We start from the raw sequence: 18,444 nt of genomic DNA, 5'->3' as shown, positions 1-18,444 counted from the left end.
ACGCCTCTTCCCAGATCACACAACCTTGGAAGCACCAAAAACCTGTAGCCCCCCAGAACTAGCTCTGAAAACAACAACATAAAAAAAGCCTGATGCTCGGGACAGTGCCTCCTCAGAGCAGAGGCCATAACATTAAGCTCAAAGTCATGAAATAGCCTGGGAAAATGAGTGAACAACAACCACCAATAAAAAGAACTTGACTATAAAAAGCTGCTATGGTAGCAGGGAAGACCGAGATATAAACTCAGAAAAAGACGACAATGTGAAAACAGCTACAGCCAAAGCCTCAAAGAAAAATGGTCATTGAATCCAAGCCAAACAAGAATTCCTGGAAGCATTGAAGAAAACAATGAGTGGTAGAGGAAAAATTGGGAAAAGAAATTAGAGTGGTAAGCTCCTTGACCATAGCAGTTTTTGTAGGAACTTGGCAGTGCTGGCCTATCGCTACTGTTGAGTCATTTCCGTTGTATCTGACTCTCTGTGACTCTATTGGGGATTTTCTTGGCAGAGATACTAGAGTGGCTTGTTATTTCATTCTCCAGCTCATTTGATAGATGAGGAAACTGAGGCAAACAGGGTTAGGTGACTTGCCCAGGGTCACACAGCTGAGGAAGTGTCTGAGGTCAGATTTGAACTCAGGAAGATGCTTGGCATACAGTAGCCATTTAATAAATGTTTGCTGGGTTACTGATTTGGTCCCAGAGGGCAGAACTGAGAGAAGCAAATGTAAGTTAAATGTCAGGAAAAATAATTCAGGGCCATTCCAAAGGGGGATGGGCCACCCCAAAGGTGGTGAGATCTCTGCCCCGGGAAGTCTCCAAGCAGATGCTAGACAACCGTGGACATGTATTGAGAGTGGGCCCTCCTTTAGGCATGGTTTGGTTTAGATGGGAGGAGGGGTGCCTTCTAATGCTACAAATTCTCTAAAATGCCCCCAAAGTGGAGCAGGACAGCCACTTTGGCTTTTGTAGCTTGCACTGAAGCAAAAGGCATTTTAAAACTATTTACTACTGCAAGGCATGCAAAAAATAAAACCATCCTCACTCTCAAGGAGTTTATATTCTGTTGGGAGACATCGTGTAATATGTGAATAGATACAGAATAAATAAAAAATAAAGCATCTGGTAATTGGGAGGGACAGTGGCAGTTGGGGGTGGGTCATAAGAGGCTTTGTGTGGAAGGTTATGCTTGAGTTCTGGCTTGAGAAAAAACAGGGATGTGTAAGGTAGAAGAGAGGAGGACAGAGCGCATTGCGGAACACTGGGACAAAGGCCCAGAGAGGAGCTGCAGTGTTTCTCTCTCTCTCTCTCTCTCTCTCTCTCTCTCTCTCTCTCTCTCTCTCTTCTTCCTTTGTCTCTGTCCCTTCCCTACCTCCTCTCCCCTCCTCTTTCTCTTCTTTCCCCCTTTCTCTGTCTCTGTCTCTGTCTCTCTCTGTAATGGACAGAAGGTCAGCTTGGCTCGATCGTAGAGTGTGAGAAGAGGAGTGATGAAGAGGGAGGCTGGGGCAAGGTGTAAAGGGCTTGAAAGGCCAGATGGAGGGAGGAGTTTCTGTTTGATCTTAGAGGCAACAGGAGCCTCTGGAGTTTATAGAGTAGGGGAGTGGGAATGATCAACTTGACTTTCTTTGATGCTATTTATTCTGGGAACTGAGCATTTAAAATGCCTCAAAGGGCATGTCTTTAGACCGTGGCCACGTCCTGGGCACATCTTCTTGCTGACAGGAGTAAGTCCGAGGAACACCATCACCAAGAAATGATACTTCTTTTTTTTTTCTTCCTCATTACTTCTAATGGTTCCCCGTAAAGGCAGCTGGGTGGGGCCACAGTGCACAAAGCGCTGGGCCTGAAGTCAGGAAGACCTGAATTCAAATCCTGCCTCAGACACTTACTAGCTGTGAGACCTTGGGTAGGTCACTTAACTTTTGTCTGCCCCAATTTCCTCAACTATAAAATGGGGATAATAATAATACCTAGCTCATTTCACTCTGAGGTAGTTGTGATTATTAGTATGTTTATCCTCTTATCAGCCCTAAACAGGCTTCTTTCAAACTTCTGCCCTCTGAGACAAAAGAACAATTCTGATCTCCCTTCTGAAGGCATGATAACCTTTAAATACTTGAAGACAGTTATCAAGCCTCCTCCCCACTCTCTGCCCCAAGTTAGAAAGGCAAAATGTTGCTAATCTCCTCCTCTTCTCTTCCCTTCTTTTTCCTTCCTTTCCCTTCCCTTCCTGGGCTGCTGGATCCCAAGGTCATCTGTACCTAAAGCTGAAGCAACATCTATTCCAGCCTCTTCACTTTACAAATGAGGAAGCCAGGATGGAGAGGGGCTACGTGCCTTGTCCCAAGTGACACGATATTAAACATCACAGTCAGGATTTGAATGTCAAGTAGAATGTAGGGCTTCCAAAGCCTGAGATTCCAACGTTAGTATGGCTTAACAGTACTGGTTGCCTCCTCCCCATTCCTGTAGAAGTATACACTTCCTTGTGAAAAGCCCACAATGCCATCAGCAGCTCCTGGTTCTGTTTGGCTAACCCATGAAATCACAAACATTTCTCAGGTCATTCTCTGCCTGGCCTGGTCAGTCACAATGCCTACTTTGCCTCATTCCCTCTGAAAAGCCAGTGGAAGAGAGCAGGCAGCCCCATTGAATCTCTTTTATACAAGAGTCACTGTGGTTTCAGAATATGCATCCCGTTCTCTGGGAAACTCACTTCAGTAGGCTTGGGCCATAAAGGGGGTCCTCGAGACAGTCATCTAGAAACAGCTGCAGGCTGATAACCATGGAAATGGGGTGACCCCTCTCACTGAAAATAGCTTCTGCAGCCTTAAGACAAAAGGCCGTCTATGCCCAAGCACAGCGTGAGTGGATTAGCGGGCTAAGTACAGCGAGGACTCTTCAGCGAGGCGGTACAGTTTAACTGTCTACCGCCAGCATTCAGAGCCAACCATGGGGAAGAAGGTACTGCAAAAGGGCTTTTGTTTTTTTAAAGATGACGCTTATTTTAATCTTGCAAAAAAGCCCCAAATATCTGCCAGCACGGCGGGTAATGCCAGTCCACAAAACCAGGGAGAACCTGGCATTCCCCTCTCCCCCAAGAATGACTCATTAAATGTCCTCGCTATTCACAAGTTAGCTTGATGGCAAAATTTCATTGAAGGACCAGAACAATGCTGAGCTAACGAGGGTCAAATTGCCACCAGATGTTACCTTTTTAATAAACACAGCTGTGTCCAAATGCAGTCAGGCAGCTCAGCCCCAACTGGGGAGCAGAGGAGAGTGTTTCGAGGAAAATGTTTGCCGGCAATAAAGGGACTAGAAAAATTGGTGAATTAATAAGCCCCTCGCTTTTATGTTCCATCCCTTTGCATTTAAACCTCATTGAAATAATATGGAACTAGGGGACCTGAAACCCACTTTATAGAAGACAACAATCCAAACAGCCAGAGGTTTGAAAAGCCACCGTTATTAAAGTGGGAAGGCTCTGTCAGTTAGGAAGAAAGGAAAAGGGAGGCAGAATGGTTCTATGGGAAGACAGAGGGCCTGCCCTGATGTTTACTACCCTTGGGACCCTGGCACTCTAAGAACCATCCTCTGGAAGTGAGTGGCTTCTTCTAGAGGGAGTCTGAGGTCCTTTCCAGATCTAGACCTATGATCTTCTAAGTGAATAATAATAATTATCATATCTTACATGCACGTCATGCTTCATAGTTATGTATAGATATCACAGAATTTCAGAGTGGGAATTCCAGTCTACATCTGACCTAGAATCCTTGCTGCAAAATGCCCAACAAAAGACAATTCGGTCAGAAGGCCTCTAGCAAAGAAAAATTCACTAGCTCCCGAGGCCACGGAAACATCGCATTTAAGTTTTTTCCTGACATCAAGCCTGATTTGGCTCCTTGCAACCCCCACCCATTGCTGCTCATTGTGTGCTCTGGGGCCAAGTAGAATGAGTGGGAACCCTCTCCCATGTAAGAAATCTTGGCAGATGACTTATCATGTCACTCCTTGTGTCTTCTACAGGCCAAACACAGCCTGGATTCCTACAACCTACTGTTATATGACAAGACGTCAAAGCCTTCACCATCTTGGTTGGCCTTTTAAAAAACACTTATTTATTTTTAAATTTATGGTATAAAACAAGCATTTCTATAACACAGTATAATAAAAAAGATACTGCACATGAAGCTACAAATCTATTATGTGTTATGTATTATGCTATTCCTTTTAAATATCTAATAAAGTTATCGTGTAAATTTCTTTTTCTCCCCTTTTTTCCTTCCCTCTTTTCCTTCCCTCTCTCTCTCCTACCCCATCCTAGAGATGACCACCATTAGACAAATAGGAATAGATCTATATAAAATTATTCTCTACATATTTCTATTTATCAGTTCTTTCACTGGATGCAAACAGTGACTTTCTTCACTGTCCTTTATGGTTAATTTCAATATTTATGCGAGTCCAAATGACTTATTCACTCAGTGTTGTTCTTAAAATGATATTGCTTTTACTGTATACAATGTTCTTTTGGTTCTGCTTATTTTGCTCTTCATTATTTCTTGCAAGTCTTTCCGTGTTTTTCTAAAATCAGATCAAAGCATACGTCCTTTGTCCCTGGACGCTACAACCATCCTAATGGCAGCCCGAGTTTCATGAGCCTCTTGGTTTGAATGCCATGTCCTATTATTAACTTCCATTGAGTTTCCGGTTCATTAAAACTTCCACATCTTTCTCAGGAATAGCTGTTAAACCATTTTAGGAACAATGGTTTGCTCTTGAGAAGCTGACTATGTGAACCCAAATGGCAGCATTTCATTGAGTCTCCATAGGAAGCTCAATGACGTTGGTACTGCAGGAATTATTATCCTCTCTCCTATTGCAGAAGAAAGCCAACCTGAAAGATGGTGTCAGTACTTGAACCCAGGTTTCTGATTCCAAGTCTGGGGTCTTTCTTTTCATCAGAGCCATTCATTGGGATTTCCATTGGGAATTCCCTCTCACCATGCATTGGCTCAATAACTTCGAGTCTTAAAGATGTGCCCAGGGGTCACGAAGTCACAGAGCCAAGTACGTGCTGGGGATTCCCGGAGTCTTTTCCATAACATCCCCTCCCTCCCTGTGAATTAGAGAAGTCCACTCGCTCATTGTTACTACCAGTCTCCTTCAAGGTCACTACTCACCTGGCTGTTCTGAGAGGTCTTCCTTGAAGAGAGCCACGAACCAGCTCTTAATCTTCCGATCTCCAGCTGCACAAGGCCTTGAGCACACTTGGGATGAAAAACAAAAGAAGCCCAGACAAAAACCATCAGTGGAAGGCTCCAGCCTGGCCCTGTGCATCTATGAGCCAATGCTCTGTAACTGGTGGCAGGCTGAGAGGCTGATGAGAATCATTCCCATGGAAAGTCACTTCCTTTAGGGCAGCAACTGTTCATTATTGTCTTGGTATACCCATTGTACAGAACCTGGAACACAGTTGGTGATTAATAAGTGCTTACTGAGTGACTGAATATGCTGCTACTAGTCACTTTTCAACCAACAGATTTTACCTCTGTGTCTGTCTGTTTTTTTTTTTTTACTTTTTAGGCAATTGGGGTTAAGTGACTTGCCCAGGGTCACACAGCTAGTAAGTGTCAAGTGTTTGGTCTGAGGCCAGATTTGAACTCAGGTCCTCCTGACTTCAGGTCTGGTGCTCTATCTACTGTGCCACCCAGCTGCCCCTGTTTGTTTTTTTTCAATGAAGTTGATTCAACAAATGACTAGTTTGGGATTTTCCCTCTTAATTTGCCTACTTTGGAAGAAATGCATTTAAGTAAGTGACACAGTTAAAAAAATGCACATAGGCAGGGAGATGGTGTCTATGAGGGGGAGGAGGAGATCCATCTGAAAACTGAATGAGCATTCCCAGAATGTTCTCTCTGTCACTGTCTCTCAGTTTTAATGCTGCATTATAGGGCAAATCCCGATGAATGAAGACGGGCTACTTTGCAGTTTGGAGTAACAATGCTTCAAGTTTACTGACCAATGGCTTTCATGTATAATGTAGAGCCTAAGCAGCAAAGATATTGAGAACTGGACTTTAAGAGGCTTCATGAATACTTTACAAATATTATCACCTTCTGAATATTTTACAAATTTACACATATTATTTAACCCTCACATCAACCCTGGGACATAGTGCTATTATTACTACCATTTTACAGATAAGGTACCCAAAGTCAAGGAATGTTGAGTAACTTGGCCAGGCTAACACAGCCAGTAAGTACCAGAGAGGATTTGAACCTATGTCTTCCTCACTGCAGGTTCAGTTCTTTATTCAGTTCAGGACCTAGCCATTAGTCAAAGATCTCCTAAAAGCCAGTCCCAGTGAGAGCCAGCGGCCTGGATCTCTTATCAAACAGTAGGAGCAGGATGAAAATGATTTTGTGAGCTCCCTTCCAAGCCTTGTCATTCTCAGATGAAATGAATTCATATTAAGACTATGTTTGTCTGTCTATGGTACCTGGTAGCTTGAGATACTAATTTAGAAAAATCCTCTTCACATTCACATCCAACACAGTTATAGCTGACCACAGAATTTCCCTTCTTCCTAGAATTTTTCCTCTCCTGTGAAATCAGGGGACTTATTTTTGGTTTTGTCTATGACTATGAAAGGAACTCCAATTAGGGAGACTGAATTCCCCTGAAGCACACAGACGATTCCCGCAATCTACAGTCTGGAGAGTTGCTGGGGAAGATGGAGAGGCCAAGGTAGGGGAGGTGGGGAGCAGCATGGCTTAGCTCAGGTCCCCTAAGCAAGTCTGCATCTTGGATTCAGGGGTTAAATTCCAAGATGAATACATGATAATTTTCCTCCTGCATCATCACATACATCATTGTAGCTTTACAGCCAAACAGATTTTGGCTCCACGTAACTATGTTTTATAATTCACTATATAACATTTCTCCTACGTTTTAGGAATGATATTGAGTAGAGCGGATGCCTGCTAGCTACATAGCACTGTGAGATAACACAATCAGATGCCATAGACTCACCTTGAGGATGGTGGCCACCGTCTCCTGGGAAGCGTTTCTCATGTCTTCTCCATTCACAGACAAGATCTGGTCTCCCTGAATCAATCTGCCATCCAGGTCAGCAGCCCCTCCTTTCACAATGTCAGAGATAAAGACTCCACTTCCATTTCTGGCAAGATCACAAAGCAGGTGCCCAGTGACTCAGCCTGTTATCTTCTTTCACAAACACACCATTCCTAGAAGTTGAGACACACTAACTCCAAGCCACACGGCAGACTTCCACGTTCTTTCTGAAAGAATGATAACTCCTATACATACAAACGCTTTTAACTTGAGGTATATTTTGCATCTACTTACGTGTGTGTATGCTGCTTTATCCAGTAGAATGGAAACTCCTTAAGGCATTATTTAGTTTTCATCTTTGTATCCCTGGCACCCAGCACAGCGACTGGCATAACCGAGACACATAAAGTTGTTGAAGAATATAGATTTGTGTGTATGAGGTTTCCTTCAGTAGGATGGAAGCTCCCTGAGGGCAGGTACTATTTAGTTTGCATCTTTGTCAGGATTAAGGCTATAGAGTAGGATGTTATCTGCCAATGGCTTTGTACTCATCCGGCTTTTGAATTTGCTTACCAGGAAAAGCAAGCTTCATAGATTCTCCAACGACATTAAATGTCTGCCTCTTCTGGGGGGCCTTCTGGGCTGCAGGAAAGAGGGACTGATCGCTGACTTGGTAACTTTGGGCAAGTCACTTAACTGGTTTATGCCTTAATTTCTCCTTCTGGAAAAGGTAAATCCCATACATTTCTAAGGCTTCAGGAATATGGAAATAAACTCCTCAGAGGGCTTAAGATGTGAGCAAGAACTGCCTAGCATGAGACGGCGTGGATGGGCTGTAATCTGCACTTCTAGAGGGAGGGAAGGTATACTACATGGATGAGATCCTAAATCCAGTTAGGGATTAAACAAAATGGTGGCTCCTCCCCCAAGTGGGCAAACAAGGAATTAGCCAGCCAGCAAGCAAGCACCTACTCTGTGCTGAGCATTAAGCTGGAGACAGAAAGGCAAAAATGAAACACCGCCTGCCCTCCTGAGGGCAGGGGAGACATTTTGTGCATATATAAGCATATACAAAAGATATACAGGATAACGGGGGGAGGAGGAGTGGAGACTAATGGTGGGGAGGGATCAGAAAGGCCTCACATAGGAGATGGCTTTGATGGAAACCAGAGAGCCTAAGAAATGCAGGTGACAAAGCATGCATTCCAGGGATGAGGGACAGACAACCTGTACAAAGGAGTAGAGGTGGGAGAGGAGCTTTGCCAGTGTGGTAGAGTGCACATAGGGGGGTAATTCATAAAGCTAGAAAGACAGACCTTGAAAGTCAGGTTGTAAAGGGATTCATTTTTTAATTCAATTTTATTGTCAGCTCCAAATTCTCTCCCTCCCATATCCCCTCTCCCGCCATTGAGAAAGCGAGAAAAACAAAACCCATTACAGACATGCATGCACAATCAAACACAACAAATCCCCACATTAGCCATGTTCCAAAAAAAAAAAAAGCGCCTCAGTTTGCCCTCTGAGTCCATCAGCTCTCTATCTGGAGGTGAGTGGCCAGTTTCGTCATGAGTCCTCTGGAATAGCGGCTGGTCCTTGTGTTGATCAGAGTTCCTAAGTCTTTCAAGGTTGTTTGTCTTTACAATGTTGCTGATATTGGATACATTGTCTCCTGGTTCTGCTCAGTTCACTTCACATCAGTTCACACAAGTCTTCCCGGTTTTCCCTGAAACCATGCTGTGAAGGGCTTTAAATACCAACAGAAGACGGGTTTGTATTTTACTGTAGAGTAATAGGGAGATACTGGAGCTTCTCGACATGGTCAAACCTATGCTTTAGGAATATCCCTTTGGCAGCTGTGTGGAAGATGGATTAGAGAGAGGAGAAACTTCATATAAGACATAAATATATTTTGAAATTATTCTAAGAACGTGGACTGAAGTCATAACCACACAAGTCGGCTGCATTCGAATTAAGGATGAACATGGCTCTGAAGTGATTGTACTTTAGTACGTAATGCGGTCATTGGTTTGGGAAGCATACATGTATCAATATACACTATGAAGAATGTGAAGAGGCACATGGTAGTTTTATTTTCTTGAGAGTCACACTCAGAGGCTGAGGACCTCTGAGAACAGCTGTTTTAGCACCTTACCGTTTTCCAACGATGCTTAGGCCCAGTCCTCGGCCCGTTTTCTTCTGAAGGTCGACAGGGAAAATCTCCAAGTTTTCTTCATCTTTATAATGTGCTTCATCCCTGTAAACAACCAGTCGCACTTTCTGGGGTGTTTTCCTTAAGGCTGTTATAGCTTCCTCATGGCTGGCATTCCTCAGATCAATACCATTAACCTAGAAGAATAAAATGATCAGAGCAATTGTAATGAGCTCTTATATTTGGATAGAAATGATACTTTGACAAAGCATTTTCACATCAATTATTTCAAGCTCAGAACTGAACTCGAGAAGAACCCAGGGCAATAATTATGTCCATTTTACAGATGAGGAAAATAGAGGCTCAGAAAAGTTAACTGACTTGCCTCAAATCACAGAAGTAGTAAATGAGGGAGTTGGGCATAGAGCCATTCTCCTGAGCCACCCTCCTCTTTCCATCTCTTCTTGCTGACCCTCTGAAATGACCATCCCCATATTTCCCTGCATGAGACAATCTACTGCACCTTTAATTACCAGGCTCTTTTAAAAGACTAGCTCAAAACAATTTAGTGAGTATTCTAATGAACAACAAGTGATAGAAATTGCACAGGCAGATGAAGGCTTGATGTCAGGAAAACTTTGCTAACAATTAGAGCTATTCCACAGGATTTGCCATTAGGTAGTGCCTGGCACATAGCAGGCACTTAATCAATGGTTTATTCTCCTCATGAGGGCTCTGCAGTCAAAAGCTAGAGGACACTCATTGGCTATGTTTCAGCAGGGATTTTCATGCAAAGATGAGCTGGATGAAGTAGACGTGGAGGGCACCTCCAACACTGAGATTCTGCGATTCCAGGGCTGGTGAAGGCATGGCCTTTTTCCTTTTTACTACCTTGGAGGCTTATCTGCACTTACTCGATTCCCTCTCAGATTTCTTGTGTGTTTCAAAGGGCTATTCTGATGAGCTGAAGTAAGAGGGGACAGGAAGACTTCTGTCTGTTGGAAAGAGGCAACTGGCTGCTATATTTCAAGGAGTGCATTCAGTATTTGCATGTGGGCCCGTGGAACAAAAGGGGAAAAACACTAGCTTCAAAGAACCTCAGGTGCTTGGTGATTATTTTGCTTTTTCCCAATAGATGGCACACGAGACCATGATTTTACTCTATGTAAAGCAAGGGAGGAAAAAGCTCAAAGTACTGGAGCTGAACTTTCTAGGCTGCCAAATAGATCACACACACCACACACACACACAAACACACAGGGTATTTATTTAACTATAATAGTTTCAATTTTAATGAAAAGCATTACCCTCATAGCCCAGCAATCTAACACCACAAGAGCCGTGCTTATTTAATGCATTAGTATTTACAAAGGCCACATCCCAATGTTCCATTCTTAGTTCAAAGTTTCTATTTATACCTCAGTTTACCATATAATACTCGGGCATGCAGTAACAGCAGCTAAAAATATTAACTGATACACAGAAGTAATATCACGAAGAGTTTTATTATAATCAACAAAGTCACACAAAGATTTTATGCATTTTTAGAAGTACAATAGGGTCCCCAAAATTAACAGCTACTCATTTGGTTAGACAAAAGGGTCTTACTTTTTTTCCTGTCCACAGGAAAGGAAGAGAGAAGCAGCAGGGGTTAACAGATGGAGGGTTAAGCAGGCAGGAAGTCTCTATGCTTTGGAATAGCCTATTTAGAGAAGCTAGTCTGGATAGATTTCACAGAATCACAAAGCAGTGTACCCTAGTAGAGGGAGTACAGTCATGTCTGAATCAGTGCTATGGGTCAATGTTTCCTCATTTTTAAATAAGGGTAGGGCTGGACTAGATGACATCTAAGGCCCCTTCTAGCTCTGAAGCTACAATCCTATGACCCAGACGGCTTTCTAAAGCTATAAATTCTTGACAAGTTGCCAATTTACACTGGTGGATAGAATTTCCAGACTGGGACTTCATACTAATGGAATCACAGGTCTAGATCCCAAAAGGTACAAGAAGAAGGGGAGACAGACAAGGAGATCAAAGTATTCCATGAACCTACTACACTTAAGTAGCAAAAATTCCTCACTACTATGAATGACTCAAGATATATAAACAAATGTTGAGTTTTTACCTGCTACCAAAGTATAGACATTATCATGTCAGTTGATTAAGTGCCTCCTCTGTGCCAGGTGGGCAGCCAGGTGGTGCAGAGGATAGAGCACTGAGCCTGGAGTCAGGAAGACTCATCTTCCTGAGTTCAAGTCTGGGCTCAGACATTGACTAGCTGTGTGACCTTGGGCAAGTCATCTAACCCTATTTGACTCAGTTTTATCATCCTATAATGAGCTGGAGAAGGAAGCAGCAAACTACTACAGTATCTCTGCCAAGAAAACCCTAAATGGGGTCACAAAAAGTCAGATACAGCTAACAACAACAACAGAAACAATAACAAATGTGCTGTGTTAAGTGTTGGGGATTTAAAAAGAGGCAAAAGTCAGTCTCTGCCCTTACGGAACTCACAATCTAATGGGAGAGACAACAAGCAAACAGTTATGTACAAACAAGCTACACACAGGATAAATGGGAAATGATTAAGAGAGGGAAGGCTCTGGAATTAAGAGGTTCTGGAAAAGGCTTTTGGTAGAAGATGGGGCTTTAGTTGGGAAAGGAAGCCAGGGAAGTCAGTACAGAGAGATGAAGAGGGAGAGAATTCCAGTTATGGGGAACAACTAGAAAAATGTCTGGGGACGACAGATGGAGTATCTTGTTTGTGTGATAGCCAAAAAGCTAGTGCCGCTGGATCAAAAAGCATGTGGGTGAGTAAGGTATAAAAAGACTAGAAAGGTGTAGGGTTTTGTGTGTGTGTGTGTGGTGTGTGTGTGTGTGTGTGTGTGTGTGTGTGTGTGTGATGAGGGGCTCTGAATACCAAATAGAGGATTTTATATCTGGAGATGATAGGAAGCCCTTGGAGTTTATTGACTAGGAAGAGCTGACAGAACTTTAAGAAGACCACTTTGACAAATGAGTGAAGGATGGGTTAGAATGGGGAGAGACTGGATGAAGGCAGACCCGCCTAATAGCTACTGCAATAATCTAAGCATGAGGCCTCGGTCTATACCAGGGTAGGGACAGTGTCAGAGGAAGAAAGACGGCTACTAGAGAGACACTGTAGAGGTGAAATCTACAAGAGAAGCTGCAGAGGTGAAATCTACAAGAGAGGTTGCAGAGGTGAAATCTACAAAAGAGGCTACAGAGATGAAATCTACAAGAGAGGCTGCAGAGGTGAAATCTACAAAAGAGGCTACAGAGGTGAAATCTACAAGAGAGGCTGCAGAGGTGAAATCTACAAAAGACGCTGCAGAGATGAAATCTACAAGAGAGGTTGCAGAGGTGAAATCTACAATATGGAGCCGTGTAACTGACTGGCCTCCAAAACAGCTTGGATGTGGATAAGAGGTAGTGAGGAATCCAGGATGATGCCTAGGTTGTGAGCCTATGGGTTTGAGATGATAGTGTTGTCCACTACAATAATAGGAAAGGTCCCGGCTAGAGGAAAGAGTTAGAGGGAGAGAGAATGAATTCAGTTTTGGACACTGAGTTTAAGATGTCTACTTGGACAGCCAGCTTGAGATGTCTGAAAGGTAAATGGAGATGTGAGACTGGAGGTCACACACAGTCATTAATTTAGGATGATTAAGGGCCAGGCTATGGAGTATCCAAAAGGCTCTAGCATAGTCCTTCCGTCTTGTTATTCATGGCACCAGACTCTCCTGACTCCAGCTATTTTCATTGACTGTTCCCAAAGCCTGAAATCCTCTCCCTCCTCACCTCTGCATTCCTGGTCTCCCTGGCTTCCTTCTAGACTCAGCTAAAATCCTAGCTTCTGCAAGAAACCTTTTTTATGCCATTATTTCCATCTCTATCTTAATTGTACACAATTATTTGAGTGATGGCTCTTCCATTAGATTAAGAGCTCCTTAAGGGCAAGGACTATATTCTTACGAAGTAGGTGATTTAGAAATGCTCATTCCTTTTTTCCCATTTCCCCTTAGGGTAATTTATCAAAGTCAAAACAGTTGATTCTGGGTAGGAAAGAGGGTAAAAATTGAAAGTTAGCAGTATAGGCACCTGAACAGGAGAAGGTTTGGGACCATAACTTGGGAATTACAGGCCTGGAGGACAGGATGCCTTAGTCAAATCTGAGGTGAAAGACCAGTACTGGAGTTGTCCTGCAGCAAAGGACATTTTTGTTCAGATAGAGAACGGGCTAGATGCTTTCTGAGGCTGGGAGTCAGGAAGGCCTGAGTCTGAATCTAGTCTCACACACACTTACTGTGTGATCCTGGTCTGTGCCTTGTAAACGGAGGAGGTTGGATTCAATGCCCTCTAAGAATGCTACCAGCTCTAAGTATAGGATCCCTTTTAAATACTAAAAAATGTTTATTTTTAAATTTTCACCTTCATTTCTAAATATATCTCTCCCTCTTCCATTACTCGGTAAAGTATCCCTTCAAGAGTAAATAGAAGAGCTCACATGCACGTGCCCACACCCCAGTAGAGAAGACTGGTCAAAAGTCTGATGGTTTGTGCATCGAATGATGCACTACCTCTGAAAAGAAGGGTCATTTTCTCCCTCCCTTCCTTCCTTCCTTTTTTCCTTCCCTCCCTCCTTTCTCCTTCCCTTTTTCCTTCTTTTTTTTCTCCCCCTCTTTCTCCTTCCCTTCTTCTCTTCTCTTCTTTCTCTCCCTCCTTCCTGTTGTGGACATTCCGTACATTTTCTTCTCCTGCTCCTCTCTCTGTTTGATCCCCTTCAGCTCAGAGTTTCCATGTGTCTTTTACGCACCTAATTAAGTTGCCTAGTTTTGTGTCCATGACTTGTCCCAACTAAGGTTGGTCAAGTATCCTGTAAATGCTTGCAATGGGCCATAATGGGAGGATAATGGGGGCCAGAGCATAGGGTGATGCCATATGTACACTGAGCAGGGTAAATCCAGGATGACTGGAGAAACCACTCAGAATGGGTCCGCCACGTCAACACCTTCAGAGTCCTGTTAAGTTATTATATAACCAAATGAGATCTTTGTTTTCCAAACTACGCATGGCCTGGTCTGTCTGGCACTGAAGTCATGCTAGGATGGATTCCTGATGGAGATGACAGACTAGCTTTTCCTGGATGGTCTGAAAAGGAAGATACAGACCCATCTGTTCAATAGAATGAGGCCAGGCACTAGACAGGCAGGGAGACAGATCAGTGGGCATTTCCAATTCTGTTTCCTGCTCTGCCATGTTTGTGCTACACATGCTCATTGGCAGTGAATGTTCCTCTGCATGGGCAGGGGAGTGTCACTGGAATCACAGAATCTCAGACAGCAGGGACCTCTGGGACCATCTGGGACCGTACTTGACCTAGAATCCTCTCTACCGTGTATTGAACGTGAGGTCACTCAGTCTCTGCTTGAAGACTGCCCATGAGGAAGAATAAACACTGTGCCTTATATTTTCCTTTCTGCTTCTGCCTTGTGACTAAAGCTAGTCCAAAATGGCATGGGCTGCCTCAGGAGGTGATGGATTCCCCGTCCTTGGAGATCCTCCACATGAGGCTGGATGGCCGTGTATGTGACAGGGAAGATTTTCAGTCAGGTTTAATGTTCCCCGATTGCCTCTAGGCTCCAACATGAATTCCTCTCTTCTGCATGGGAAGCTCTTCACAACTTTCTTCCCAGACTTATGTCTTATTTCCCTTCACGTACTCAGTAATTCAACCAAACTGGCGCCCCTTCCCCAATAACAACTACAACAATGACAATAACATAGCTAGCATTTCTACAGCACTTTAAGGCTGGCTCAATGCTTTACAAATGTTATCTCATTTGATCCTCATGACAATCCTGAAGGTAGGTGCTATTGTTATTCCCAGAATCTCCCAGCTAGCAAGTAAATGTCTGAGGCTGGATTTGAACTTGGGTCTTCCCGATTTCAGGTCCAGCATGCTCTCCATTGGACCACCTATTTCTGTTCCTTTGCACAGGCTTTTCCTCATACCTGGAAAGCATTTCCTCTTCGTAGCCACTGCCGAGACCCTCAGATTTCCTTCACCCAGCTCAAATGCTACATGCTAGAAGAGGCTACACTACCCAATATTAGTGGCCCCCTTCAAGGCTGAAATGACCTCATATTCATTTTGAATTTTCCATTTGCCTATTTAACAGTTCCACAGACCATGCACAGGGTCTCTGACTTCTGGCTGACCACACAGACGTGATTCAGCACTGTGAAGACTGAATGCCTTGAGGGCATGAGGCAATCCCCATATTGGCCACTGAGGAGGATCCGATGACTCAGGGTATCTCTAAAAGGGAGTGACCACAAATTCAGCACTCTCTCCTCTTTCTGGTTTGGGTACTGTCCACACTGCTATGATCTGCTCCGAGTGCAGGGCAGGGGGAAGGCAGCTCACTCTGAGCCTGACACCAGCGGCCCCATGGCCACGAGCACTTGGCAGCTAAAGCTCGTGACCTGCTTAGGGAAGCCTGCCTAGTCTTCAGCATCCTCTTTTGGGGTTTGACCTTTCCTGAGCAGATGACTGAACAGTGATCTCAGGGTGGATGTATCCAGGTGTGAAAGTGTCCTTCGGAGTTCATATGGTTCTGAGGTCTTGTTTACGATGGATGGAGCTGACTGGTGGCAGCAGAAGTTTCTGCATGGATGAGGATACCACTGACGGGAGGCTGAATTTTATTGCTGGTCTGGCTAGTTAGATACCACAGACTTTGAGGGATACGGAACAGGACTGAGGTGAAACTGCTTCACGTTTAGATGGATTTAAGTGCCAACCTCCCCACCAAGTGTGACAGTGCCACTTGTTTGTCTTTCTATCAATGAGTGCTTTTATGTATTTCAGGCTATGCATTGCTTTTGTGTGTGTGAAATAAATAGCTGTCCCATACCTGATTCACATGATACATTGAGTACCTCTCTACTCCTCCCTTATAGACAAACCCTCTATATAAACTAAAACCTAAGCTATGATTAACTCTTCCTGAAGGTGCCTAGAGAGAGGTAGAATGAAGCAAAGAGTGTGAGAAAAGGGAGGGTAGGCCTGGTGCAGTGGTATGTACCTACATTTGCTACCAGTGGGGCTAAGGGTGGTGAATTGTGTGAGTTCAGGGTTTCTGAGCTGCAGTTGGGCTAACACTGAAGAGGTGTCTACACTCAGTCCAGTGTCAAAATGGTAAGCCCCCAGGTTGGGGGAAGGGGGGAACACCAGACTATCTAGGGAAGGGCAACAGGGCCAGATCAGAAATGGAACAGGTTAAAGCTTTGTGCTGCTCAACAGTGAGATGGATAGTGATAACCAGCAGCTATATGGTACTTTATGGTTTGCAAAATACTTCAAAAATACAATTTCATTTGATTCTCATAACAACCTTGAGAGAGAGGTGCTATTATTATGCTTATTTTATAGATGAGGAAACTGAGGCAGACAGGTTAACTGATTTGCGCAGGGCCATAAAGCTAGTATTTGCTTAAGGCTGTATTTGAACTCACGTCTTCCTGACTTCAAGTCTAGCTCTCTATGATTGAGCTTGGGAGTGGCAGCTATACTTCTGTCTTAGAGAGAACTAGTCTAAAAAAAAAAGAGGAAAGAAGGGAGGGAGGAAGGAAGGAAGGAAAGAAAGGAAGAAATGAAAGAAGGAAAAGAGGAAGAGAAGGAGGCAGGAAGGAGAAGAAAAGAGCTTAAGCATTAGATCATAGGAAACAGATCATGCTCATGGATGGATCCAGAGAATATGGCACCTTGGTGGAAATAGAGTGGGTACAATGCACTAGAGTCTTGGAACCACCAATGAGTTGGTTTATGTTAGGCATATATATAGATATTGTCTTATCCCAAAGAATTTAAGCTCCTTGAGGGCAGGAAGTTTCATTTCTGTCTTCATATTCCTGGAACTGAGGATAGCACCAGGCATACAAGAGGTGTTAAATAAATGCTTACGGTTTGGCTGAGATATGGGTTGAATTAGATGGCCTTTGTGGCTCTTTCTAAACCCACTATTCTGCGATTTCTTCGTCACAGGAAACCCTCTCTATTAATGCTAGATAGTCCTCAAGAGCTGCTTAGGGCACCGGGAAGGTGAATGACTTTCCTAGAGTGACATAGGAGGTATATGTCCAGACATTTGAACCAGAACTTCCCAACTCCAAAACTGACCCTCCCCCTAGTCTGCCTTCTGCCTGTTAGACAGGCGGATAATACCATGTGGGTGATTATGGGCAGATCAAACAATTGTCTGGTTCACGATCCCTCCTCCTTTCATTGGAGAAGTGAGGGATGAGGGAGATGGAATGGGGCACATATTGCCAGAAGTCACTGTGCTGGCTGGTTTCACCAGATTATTTTTACATGAGAAGGGCTACTTGGAAAAGCATACTCAGAAATGACCAGGCAGGAGGTACTAACTATAGGCATGAATACAACTTTTTAAAAAGTCTCTTTCACTTTAAATGAATTTAACAATACTGACCCTTGGCGTCATCATCATCACTTGGAGGGGCTGACTTTGCTTCACAGCATGCAAGGAGTCAACCTTTTCCAAATATTCAATTAAGGAGTCGCTGCCCTCTCTGCCTTTTACCTCATCATGCTAATTACCAGCTTTGGGTAAATCCTAGCTGATTATAAAACGAGAAAAGCCTAATCATTAAAACCATGTTCTGTGTTAAAACTATTAAGCCCCTCCCCAAAGAGGCCCCCCTCTGTTTTGCTAACCCTATACACATATAGTCTAATGAACCCACTGGGAATATCACTTGCTCCAGCATGGAAACACAGTCAAGGCCTGCCTTGAAATAGCTTGTTTGAGCCAGGCCTTCTTTCACCTTGTACTCAGCATGGTTACACCTTTAACCCCTTCCTTTCTGTATCTTCTAACCCACGGTTGGCTCTCTAGTTTCCTGCCCAGGGACACAACTCACTGCAGGCTGAGAACCAATGATGTCAGCCTTCCTGGGTTATAGGAAAGTCACTAAGCAAAACGCACACATGCTCACCATAAAATGTTAACTAGTCAATTAAATTCCTCCCATAAAGGAAATAAATGTTGCCTAAAGGCTTCAAGACACAAAGTAAGCTTAGTCCAGCCTCCACAAATTGCTGGCTGTGGCTTCTCCTTCACCCAGTTACTGGCACCGAGCTGCCAATTTCGTGCCCACGCAAAGTGA

The 18,444-nt window shown here is 43.8% G+C and overlaps 1 protein-coding gene across 3 annotated transcripts in view; it reads right to left on the bottom strand.

Moving 5' to 3' along the window:
• Positions 1-18,444, bottom strand: part of PATJ (PATJ crumbs cell polarity complex component) — a 340,451-nt gene that overhangs the window by 14,924 nt on the left and 307,083 nt on the right. The window contains exons 36-38 of one of the 3 annotated variants that reach the window (XM_020993086.2): positions 9,232-9,425; positions 7,038-7,185; positions 5,186-5,272 (exon numbers count right to left, since the gene is read on the bottom strand). In XM_020993086.2, coding sequence (XP_020848745.1) covers positions 5,186-5,272; positions 7,038-7,185; positions 9,232-9,425 — 429 coding nt within the window. Of the gene's footprint in view, positions 1-5,185; positions 5,273-7,037; positions 7,186-8,153; positions 8,933-9,231; positions 9,426-18,444 lie in introns of those variants that run through there. The other 2 variants (XM_020993089.2, XM_078156676.1) reach the window with 2 other exon arrangements.

Source organism: Phascolarctos cinereus, unplaced genomic scaffold (genome assembly GCF_003287225.1).
Source record: "Phascolarctos cinereus isolate Bilbo 61053 unplaced genomic scaffold, phaCin_HiC Scaffold_5;HRSCAF=322, whole genome shotgun sequence".
NCBI classification, from domain to species: domain Eukaryota; kingdom Metazoa; phylum Chordata; class Mammalia; order Diprotodontia; family Phascolarctidae; genus Phascolarctos; species Phascolarctos cinereus.
Note: the sequence above shows the minus strand (reverse complement) of the source record. Positions and strands in the feature narration are given on the sequence as shown.